The sequence below is a fragment of the Gobio gobio genome, assembly GCF_949357685.1.
Source record: "Gobio gobio genome assembly, chromosome: 12".
NCBI lineage: Eukaryota > Metazoa > Chordata > Actinopteri > Cypriniformes > Gobionidae > Gobio > Gobio gobio.
Genome location: NC_137105.1, coordinates 6,562,880 through 6,575,379, shown reverse-complemented (window position 1 = coordinate 6,575,379; position 12,500 = coordinate 6,562,880). Strand labels below are relative to the sequence as shown.

The following is a 12,500-nucleotide window of genomic DNA, read 5'->3' as shown; positions in this document are numbered from 1 at the left end:
CACACACACACGCACGCACGCACACTCTCTTTTTTGTTCTAATTAAAAGGCAAGGCATTTTATAATATTTATTTAAATTAATATTTATTTTTATTTTAAAACATGATTTATTTAAAAAAATTAAGATACAAGTAAACAATCCTTTCAGTGTTTTCTATTATTTTAGCCCTAAAAAAATTATTAAAAGCAACACACAACAAGCATTATTGAGTTATTATTTGTTCTAATGCACAATTGTTAATTCAGTTATCAAAAATATCTGTCATTAATAACTTTTTTAATCATGACAGCTCACACAAATGTGCAACAAATGACGTAGAGCGACCCATTTATCAATGTAGTCTGGTTAATAACGGGAATAAAGATGTGATGGTGTGTGTAACTCACCGCAGGTGTGGATCACGCTGAGGTATTTGCGGGTGCCACGGTAACAAGGCTCTCCAAACTCTTGTGTAGAGGCGCGGACCACACAGGAGCGTTTCCCCTGGCAACGGGATGTCATCACCTGCAGAGCCACATCTGAAGAGCAGTCTGGAATCACATGACGGATCAGGTGAGATCTCAATATAAGCGCATACCATAGACGTACTGTTTATGTACTGTAGACGAGGCCATAGGTCACCGTGACTTTGCAAAGTCAAGTTCCTGGATCAACATTCCTGTACAGTCCCATCCCAAAACATACCCATAACTTATCCCTGAAATCAGAGGGAAATGATGGTGTAGAAGCACCTAACCCTTGTTGTAAGCCTAAATGTGACATAAACTGGAAAGATTTTCCTCTAATCTGATTGGATGATTGGAATGTTGTTCCAGGAACATGCTCTACTTGGTGAAATCACGTACAACATTTATTAATAACAATATTTTTTTATGGTTTTGGTTTAAGTTATTACAATAATAAACCTTTTATGAACAAACAAACTCCTGAAGGTACTGCCACAGTTCTTATGAATGTGACACACACACACACACACACACACACACACACACACACACACACACACACACACACAGAGAGAGAACAATAAAGCCACACAGAAAAGAACATCAAAGTGTTTTGATACACAAGCACACAGGCATTCATCAGATAGCAGTCGCACGTGTGTGTGTGTGTGTGTGTGTGTTCATGTTTGGGCTTGTCATCCGCCCATCATTGTTTCTTTAGCGCTTGATTCTGCGGGGGAAGATGAGACTGCAGCCGGCGGTCAGGATGGCAGATGGCAAAATGCTCACATAAACACACAGTGTGTTCTTTTGAGACAAACGTGGCTTTAAACACCTTAAAAATGCCCTGTAATTATATCATTTAGTGAAAGTACTTCAAAGACTAACCCTGTTGATGATTTGACAGTGCTTCTTATTCTGCTTGTTTTAAGCGTCTGAATGTGTTTCAGAGATTTGAAGCTGACAGTCTGGAGGTTATTAAACCCTCACAAGCACTTGCTGTTCTTGTTCACACCACTTCATTTCCTGGTGGACTAATAGTGCTTTTATTTCAGGAGCTTCCTCAGTCAGCCAATCAGATTAGAGCTGGCCAGATCGAGAAGGTCAGAATCAGAGGGTCAGTGAATGGACGTGGCTAAGACCAGCAGACTGCTAGATAACATCTTCAAGTCACTAAAAAGTGGAAAATATCATAACCATCATATGAGGGTGATAAACAACATGGCTATAATCAGTGTTGTTATTGTTAACTAAAACTTAAACAACGCTTAAATAAAGTAAAATATAAATATTAGATCATTAGAAATGTTGCCTTGGCAACTAAAATAAATTGAAGCACTAAAATGATTAAATAAATTAAACTGAAAATATAACTGAAAACTATTTGGATTTTTTTTTGTAACTAATAAAAAACTTATGAAAACATTAATAAAATGAAAATATAAAAATTAAACCTAATTCAAAATATAAATAAAAGCTATAAATAATACTGAATGTATTCTCAGTAATTAGCGGTAGACCATATTCTATTCAATATTTGTATAATATAGAATAAAGTATTTCAATATAATATATACTGCATGTATAGAGAGAGAGAGAGAGAGAGAGAGAGAGAGAGTTTCTAAATTGACTTTGTGCTTCACTTTCACTTTTTTTGAAAATAAATGATCAGCCCAAATTGTTATAATTTTAAAATATTTTTTGTTCTAATCCCATATTTCATCTTTAATTTTATTTTTAGAATAAAGTAGAATAAACTATTAAAAAAATAAATCAATAAATGATATATACAAAAATATTAGTATTATTATCATCATATATTATGAAGTCATTTCTCATTTTTGAATTAGAATTCATTCTTAATTCAAATTCTATTTTTTAAATCAATAACTACATTTTTTTAAATTATATACATATATTTACACACAGATACTCAAACACACTCACACACACTTACACACTCTCTCACACATACACACTCACACTCTCTCTCTCTCTCTCTCACACACACACACACACACACTCGATCTCTCGATCTCTCTCTCACACACACACACACACACACACACACACACACACACACACACACACTCGATCTCTCTATCTCACACACACACACACACACACACACACACACACACACACACACACACACACACACACACACACACACACACACACACACACACACACACACACACACACACTCTCTCTCTCTCTCTCTCTCTCTCTCTCTCACACACACACACACACACACACACACACACACACACACTTCACACCATCACACACACTTACACTCTCTCTCTCTCTCTCACACACACACACACACACACACACACACACACACACACACACACACACACTTCACACTCACTCTCTCTCACACACACACACACACACACACACACACACACACACACACACACACACACACACACACACACACACACACACACACACACACACACACACACACACACACACACACACACACACACACACACACACTTCACTCTCTCTCTCTCTCTCTCTCTCAATTCAATTCAATTCAGGAAGCTTTATTGGCATGACAAAAACATACATTTTGTATTGCCAAAGCGTTACAACAACAGAAAGTGATTTCAAACAACTGAACATATTCAGAGATAAAAGTAATAATGATAGAACTAAAAAATAAATAGAAAAAAAGTATTATTTGCACATGGCTTGATATAGCCAAATAATGCTAATAACAAAATATGAATGAAATAAATAAAGAATTGTCATAATTGTCTCTCTCTCTCTCACACACACACACACACACACTTCACACTCTCTCACACACACTTGGACTCTCTCTCACACACACACACACACACACACACACACACACACACACACACACACACACACACACACACACACACACACACACACACACACACACACACACACACACACACACACACACACACACACACACACACACACACACACACACACACACACACACACACACTCACACACACACACACACACACACACACACACACACACTTCACACTCTCTCTCTCTCACACACACACACACACACACACACACACACACACACACACACACATTTCAACATATATTTGGATGACCTGGAAAAAAACTTATCCCTGAAATCAGAGGGAAATGATGGTGTAGAAGCGCCTAACCCTTGTTGTAAGCCTAAACTTGACATAAACTGGAAAGCTTTTCCTCTAATCTGATTGGTTGATTGGAATGTTGTTCCAGGAACATGCTCTACTTGGTGAAATCACATTCAACATTTATTAATAACATACATTTGTTATGGTTTTAATTTAAGTTCACTTATAAACCTAGTATGAACAGATAAACTCCTGAAGGTACTGTCACAGCTCTTATGAATGTGTTTTACATTTACACACACTTCACACTCTCTCTCACACACTTGCACTCTCTCACACACACTCTCACACTCTATATCTCTCTCACACACACACTTACACACTCTATATCTCTCTCACTCTCACACACACACACACACACACACACACACTTCACACTCTCTCTCACACACATACTCTCTTACACACATTTCAACATATATTTGGATGAACTGGAAAAAAATGACGTACTTTGCACCTCACTTTTATTAGCCATTTCAAATTCAGGCTGTCACAAACGACAAACACAATGACATATAAAGAGAACAGCAACACAAATTATAAGAAAAGGTCAAAGGTCCTCAGCTACAGCCCCTCAATGGTTAACAATAGTTAAAGGCCAAAGTTCTTTGTACGTGCAGGTCATGCACATTACATTTTTTTGCAGTATTTACATGGGTTGTAACTCGTGGTGAGAGATTGCACAACTGCACATGCATCGAGCCCCTGAGTACGTGTGTATGAGTCAAAAGTATACTTTGCAAGGCTGTGCGTTCGGCTGTGCGCGTACACTGGCGTACTTGTAAAAAAACTTGGGGCTTAAGGGTTAATAAAGAGAGTCCACATGGGTCAGAATCACAGCAGAAGTGACACAGAACACCCACACACAGAGTGACGGCCCATTTATACAAATCCATTAACACAAAGCACAAAGACTTGACACAACCATCACTCACTGAAGATCTGAGGACCGGAGACACATCATCACCTCAGGACTAATGGCTCCAGCAAATGTCAGAGGTCAAAGGTCACAGAGTTGTGTTAGTAAACAGAGACCTGCTCGCTGATAGAGGTCTGATTTATGAACGGCATAACCGGCCAGTGTTGTCAAAGTTAAAGCTGAGGAAACTATTTATTGGGCCGCTGGGACACGTCACCTGTCTCACACTGATGATGTCCCTTATGACAGACCTGGATCTGCACAGATCTAACGGTTCTAGATCTGGCTGAGCGCGTACAGAAACTGGATCCACGTGAGAGAAAAACCCCGGGGTCACGTTCAGTCCTTCATCACAGACGCTCAAATCTGAGTTTACAGCTCTGCATGGGGTAAATATGGGGCGTGGGAGCTGTACAGAAGCACATGGAGGCCATGCTTTTTACTCGTCTGTGAGGCGCAAAGCACAAATAGATATGTTTTAATTAAACGAATAGCCTACCTTTATTCAGTAAAGACATGTTAAAGGGATAGTTCACCCAAAAATGAAAAATTATCACATGATTTACCCACCCTTAAGCCATCCTAGGTGTATATGACTTCCTTTTTTCAGCCGAACACAATCTGAGTTATATTCCTGGCTCTTCCAAGCTTGATAATGGGAGTGAATGGTAAATGAGATTTTGAAGCCCAAAAAAAGCACATCCATCCATCATAAAAGTAATCCATATGACTCCAGGGGGTTAATGGAGGCCTTCTGAAGCATTGCCATGCATTTTTGTAAGAAAAATATCCATATTTATCCCTTTATAAACTATAATCACTGGCTTCCGGTAACAGCCGATACTATAGCCATACTCAAGCTCCTCCCACATTTCTTTTTAAAGGGTCATGAAACCATAGATATCCATAATAAAGGCTAGATGTCTCGTCCACGCTGCTGGCCAATGGAGGTCGACGTCCGCACCTGGCGGCCATCTTGTCACAGTCAGCTCGCTCACTTGTAACTTTGTGTTTTATGGGTGCTTGCACTTTTTAAATAACCATAACTTGCCATAACCGATTTTCAAACTGTTTGGTTTGTTATAAACATCAGATATGTAGTTATGACACTGCATACTTATGCAAAATTATTCATAATTTGTTCAAGCATCCATAATTATGCCACGTTAATAACGTTTGTAAAAAACCAAACCATTTGTAAATCCATCAAGATTTCAGTGAGATAAGAGTATTTGTGTTCATGCAGATCACTCGCCTTACATCAGGAGCCACAGAGCCTGTGACAAGATGGCCGCCGGTGATGACGTTAGAGATTCCGCCGTAAGACATCTAGCCTTTATTATGGATATCTATGCATTAAAAACCCCCTGTTTCAGCAGCCGTCAGTTCTCACCACAGTTTTGAAAAATGCTATAAAAGTGGGCGTGGTTAAGCGGCGGAGTGGAGGGGGACGAGGGGAGACTGACAGCACATCAACGGCTTCTGATTCAGACTATTTTATTTTGTTCTCATTAAAAGCATCAAAGCTTCCCACAAATGCACGCTGCAAACAACTATTAAGTTACACGCAACACAAATATACACATGGATTTGTAAGCTCACCGTTAAATAAATACATATCCTGTGACACCTATAATTCAATGGCCAAATAAATGCACATCCATTCGCAATTTGTTCTCTGTATCGAAAATATTCATGAACACGCGGTTGCATACCTTTGATAACTTTTGAGGCTTATTTTGTGGCCGTAAAGAGCGGTTACACTCACAGTGTGGATGAATCGCGTTTGTGTGAAGACTCGGGATCTACTGAAGAGAACATAGGCAACGTTTGTTGACCGTTTTGTAATGGAAGTGACATTTGGACTGAAATTTACAGGAAAATGCATCAAAAAACAATCAATGGAATTTCAATGACACCCGGTGGCTATTTTTGGTATGGCGCCTAAACAAAATCTCATGGGGACTTTGTGATATCAACTTCAAATTTGGAACACAACTTGGTTAGACATATGGCTTTGATTTTATAGTCTTTTTAGATTAAAAAACATTTTTGTAAAATATATATTTTATATAAAATAAAAAATATTTAGTACAGTATTATTTATTTACAGTAAATTTAAACTTTCATAACTTTTTCATACTTTCATATTTTGAATTGATTTAAAGCCGCACTAGGTAACTTTTGCTCTCGGGCTCCCCCTACAGTTGTGAAACAGTATTGTCCTCTACTACTGTCGTAAACGGTCACTCTACATCAGGGGATGCATCGCACGTGCATTTGTTGACATGACAACTATGATAGCCCTAAACTCTGCAGGAGTTCACATGCAGGTGTTCTGCTTGCGTCGCGTGTGAAATGTCTTCATCCCAGGTACAGTGGCACATGTTTCAGCATGTCATATGAATACAATTTCATGGGTTTTATTTTTTTCAAACGCCAAATGATCGCGATGCTCACGTTTACAAGCCAGCGTCATTATAGTAGCCTAGTCTATTGGTTCCCGTTTTACAGAATCTATATGATACTTCAATTCAATGTTTGAGTGGTAGGTAATAACCATATATCGTCAATATTATAATATCAAGCTACCATAGATGAATCTGCAAATTCGAAAAATCGATTTGCATTAAAGCTTGAGGAAAGACAAATAAACCAATATCACAGACATGTTAGGTATCCTAAAATATGATTTTGTATGTATTACGTATTTACTTGCAAGAATGTAGCCCCTCCTCCTCCAGCTCACACCCGCGAGCAAACGCTGGCCCAATGTTGATCCTCGTCCTGCCTTTAATCCGATCACTTTCTCGTTTTCTCTTTTTGCTTTCCTCAGACAAAACCTTTGCTTTCTTATTTTTCTGTGCTGCTTCGGCCAAGACTATAACATTCGGCAAACAAATGATTTGCGAGCGATTTTTTCACGCACGTCCGAATTTAAGGAAGTGGGGCTGGTGGTGGAAGTGACGTATATGCCGTAAAGCAGTCTAATTTTGTAGTTCTTTTTTTCTCGGGTTACTACCCGAAACCCGAAGTTTAAAAGTACGATTAAAAACGATACAGACCCCGTCAGGCTATGGCAGACGTGTCATTCAACCTATTGTAAGTCGATGTATCATCACAAGAGTTTTGAAAATATATTATGAAGGTTGAAAAGTTACCTAGTGCTGCTTTAATCTGCCGAGTGTCTGCTTTAAAACAAGACCAAACGTAGGTCTTTATTCCAAAGCATTCTTGAATTACAGCCTTTTAAGTTTGGATAGTGCATTTTCATGTGTATTCTCAAAAAGGGGGGTGACAGTTAAGGGGTTAATGCATCTCTCACTAACTGTGTGCGATCTCACTGTTTGAAGCGCCAGACAGAGGAAAATGCCTATCAACGTGTGCTGTCATGAATAATTAAGCGCGTGCTGTCCTGAATTAAGCACCGCGTCTTCTCATAGGACAAAGACACGCAGTCTCATGAATAATTAAGAGACACCGATGAGTAGGGCTATAACGATTCAAAAATAAAAACCTTGAGTAATTGAAAATTTTACCTCGATTACGATTAATGAACGATTATTTTGCTTTCTTTTTGCCCTCATAAGGTTTTTGAGTAAGTTCACTGATAAGGTTTGTACTGTAAATATGTTCTACACATTTATATATAGAACAGGTGGATTTTTTTTTTCTAATGAAAAAGTGCATTGCTTTGTGATTTTAAAACACTTGAAGGAAACGGTTCTCTTTCAGCAGTTATTGACTATGGGGCAGATTTCTGTTTGTTGTACATCAGATACAGATAAATTAGCACAGTAGGCCTACATTACATTTATCTGAATGCATTAATGAGAGAGTGATTGTGTGTGAATTACTCATACCGTCTCTATTCATTATGAAGCTGTGGTTTGTACTTCAAAGGTATTAAAATATATGCTATAACGGTTGAGTTTCTAAGCTACTTTAGTGACTTAACTTTAGTCACAGGACAGCGTTGACACTGCATTTCTGCGCGCTATCTTCACGTGATGTGCGAGCTTCTGTACGAGTGTTCGTTTGTCACAATATATCAGGCATTAGTTCAACATAATACACATCTGATGGTCGAAACTCGCTTTAATGTTCAAACTGGCAGGACTTAAACCACATACAAATGACAAGCTTTGTGAGGACGCAGGTGAAAGAGTCTTCCTTCAGGGTGTGTGTTTTCAGAGACGTGACACAGCTCGGCTCTCTGTCACAGAAAAAAGCTGAGCACTGAACGGATACGTTTTCCGTATTGTTGTTTTTGAATAGTGCACAATCGCTTTAAATGTTAAAACTGGCAAGCCTTTAAACGCATGTACTTGACAAACTTTATGAGCACGAAAGTGAAAGCGGCTTCAGGGCTTGCGCGCGCCGTCTGTGTGTGTGTGTGTGTGTGTGTGTGTGTGTTTGTGTGTGTGTGTGTGTGTGTGTGTGTGTGTGTGTGTGTGTGCGCGTCAGCGGTAGGCTATATGAAGAACAGCAATTAACTGACCTGTATAAACTGTGTAAAACATGCAGTTACTATAGTGATTCTGGGCATCTATAAACACAGATAACCGCTCCTGCATCTCTCTATGCCTTCAAACTGCACTTGATGTGACTGACGGGGCGGAGTCACGTGAAAACCGAAATAACCGACATGGGAAAAATACGTCGGTTAGAGGTTCTGAATGTCGGTTTCGGTTATTTTTCGATTAATCGTACAGCCCTACCGATGAGTCATCGCCGTACTATAGTACGAGAAAACGTCACAGCCTATGACGTTGACACGAAGACGAATTTAAACCAGGAAGTTGAAAATAGAGCAAAAAGGTTTAAAATTAACCAGTTTTCTCCCACAATCAAAACTAACAGATGCTAACATTGTCTTCCATTATGTTCAACACGCATACTTCTGTTAAAATCTCAGAAATTTTGGTTTAGGGTTTCATGACCCTTTAAAAATTCTCGTTCTTCTAATTCGTGACCGGTGTTTTGTTTTGCTCTATGCTCTTCGTTTCTGCGTTCGTCAGAGGTCACTCTTTCACCGGAACTAGACTCGCGTACAGCCGTTACCGGAAGCCCATGATTATAGTTCATAAAGAAATACCTTTCTCTACATGTGAAATGACTAATGGTGTAACAAAGACTATGCAGATGGTGACACATATTATCCAATATTATCACAATCCTGCTCTACACTACTTCCTGCTAAATATTCAGTTTCTTTCAAAATCAAATGTGTTCCAAATGTTTTAAAGGTCTTTAAGTTCTGATTGATTCAGTTTTAATGGCTTTAATGACCTTTAACTCTACGGATGGAGGTTCTTGAGCAACTTCTGGTGAAACAAACACTCTCAGTCTTTACCTGACAGGAAGTCCAGAGAGAAAAACAGACCCCATTAACCTCGTCATTGAGTTCAGTGTCAGAGTGATTAGTCAAGCACTGCTTAAGAGGGTGTTGTTCTCTCTCACACACACTCACATACACTCTCACACACTCTCACACACTCTCACACTCACACACACTCACACACACTCACACACACTCACACACACACACTCACACACTCTCACACTCTCTCACACTCTCTCACACTCTCTTACACTCTCTCACACTCTCTCACACACTCACTCACTCTCACACACACTCACTCACTCTCACACAATCACTCAAATCTCTCACACTCACAGACTCTCTCACACTCTCTTACACTCTCTTACACTCTCTCACACTCTCTCACACTCTCTCACACACACTCACTCACTCTCACACAATCACTCAAATCTCTCACACAAACACAAAAACACTCATATAAACAGACAGACAGACAGACAGACAGACACACACACACACACACACACACACACACACACACACACACACACACACACACACACACACACACACACACACACACACACACACACACACACACACACACACACACACACACACACACACACACACACACACACACACACACACACACACACAGTCTCTCACTATCTTTGTGGGGACTCTCCATAGACGTAATGGTTTATACACTGTACAAACTGTATATTCTGTCCCCTTACACTAATCCTACCCCTAAACCTACCCATCACACACAACTACAGGCATTTTTACATTCAAAAATAAAAATAAACGAATTCTGTTTCCCTCATGGAGACCAAAAAATGTCCCCACAAGGACAAGGATTTCGCATATTGGCATCTTTGCGGGGACATTTTGTCCCAATAACGTAGGGTTTGCCTGGACACACACACACACCCTCCAGGAGTGTAAGAGGAGATGAGATTAGCTGATACTCATCTCAGGACAACAAGAGAGTGAACTGAATTTCCTCCCACACATCCGAGAAGTTTCCTTGAATTCAAGCATGTTCCTGGCAGAGCACTTCCCCAGAACAGGCACAAAACGACACAGTTTTCTCCTTTGATGCTGGAACAGTAACAATGAGACGCACTGACAGCATCATATTCCACACGCACAGATACAAACACAAACATGTAGAAACAGGAGAAATGAAGGGAAATCAAACACCTGAGATGATGTGATGTAATTCACATTTGCACAGGTGTTGCAGGATCTGTGTGTGTGTGTGTGTGTGTGTGTGTGTGTTTGTTTAAGACGTTTAATGTAAGTAATTGCATAAGAGGTAGTTATTATATGTGTGATGTGAATTTGTAAAGCCTGAAGGTGTTTCTCAATCAAAACAAACTGATTCGTCTCTAGATTTAGATTATTCTGCAGATTATTTTGACCAAGAACTGCCAGTATCAATACAAAGACAACATCTAAAATGTATGATGATCAAACATACACTATATTGCCAAAAGTTTTGTGACGCCTGTCTTTACATGCACATGAACTTTAATGACATCCCATTCTTAATCTGTAGGGTTTAATATGGAGTTGGCCCACCCTTTGCAGCTCTAACAGCTTCAACTCTTCTGGGAAGGCTTTCCACAAGGTTTAGGAGTGTGTTTATGATCATTCTTCTAGAAGCGCATTTGTGAGGTCAGACACTGATGTTGGACGAGAAGGCCTGGCTCTCAGTCTCCGCTCTAATTCATCCCAAAGGTCAGGACTCTGTGCAGGCCAGTCAAGTTCCTCCACACCAAACTCGTTCATCCATGTCTTTATGGAGCGACGCTTTGTGCACTGGTGCGCAGTCATGATGGAACAGGAAGGGGCCGTCCCCAAACTGTTCCCACAAAGTTGGGAGCATGAAATTGTCCAAAATGTCTTGGTATGCGGGCGCATTAAGAGTTCCTTTCACTGGAACTAAGGGGCCAAGCCTAACCCCTGAAAAACAACCCCACACCATAACCCCCCCTCCACCAAACTTTACACTTGGCACAATGCAGTCAGGCAAGTCCCGTTCTCCTGGCAACCGCCAAACCCAGACTCGTCCATCGGATTTCCAGACAGAGAAGCGTGATTGGTCACTCCAGAGAACACGTCTCCACTGCTCTAGAGTCCAGTGGCGGCGTGCTTTACCCCACTGCATCCCACGCTGTGCATTGTACTTGGTGATGTAAGGCTTGGATGAGCTGCTCGGTCATGGAAACCCATTCCATGAAGCTCTACACACTGTTCTTGAGCTCATCTGAAGGCCACACAGAGTTTAGAGATCTTTAGCTATTGACTCTGCAGAAAGTTGGCGACTTCTGGCACTGTGACCCTCAGCATGCGCTGACCCCGCTCTGTGATTTTACGTGGCCTACCACTTCATGGCTGAGTTGCTTTTGTTCCCAATTGCTTCCACTTTGTTATAATACCCCTAACAGTTGAGCGTGGAATATTTAGTAGTGAGGAAATATAAAAAAATGGACTTATTGCACAGGTGGCAACCTATTACAGTTTCAACCTATATCAGCTCCTGAAAGCGACCCATTCTTTCACAAATGTTTGTAGAAGCGTCTGCATGCCTACTGCTTGATTTGATACATCTGACATCATT

The 12,500-nt window shown here is 40.2% G+C and overlaps 1 protein-coding gene across 1 annotated transcript in view; it reads right to left on the bottom strand.

The window, feature by feature from the left end:
* eva1aa (eva-1 homolog A, regulator of programmed cell death a) overlaps positions 1-12,500 on the bottom strand; it is a 76,144-nt gene that overhangs the window by 41,148 nt on the left and 22,496 nt on the right. The window contains exon 5 of the mRNA XM_079832023.1: positions 388-531. Within this exon, the coding sequence (XP_079688149.1) occupies positions 388-531 (144 nt within the window). The remainder of the gene's footprint in view (positions 1-387; positions 532-12,500) is intronic.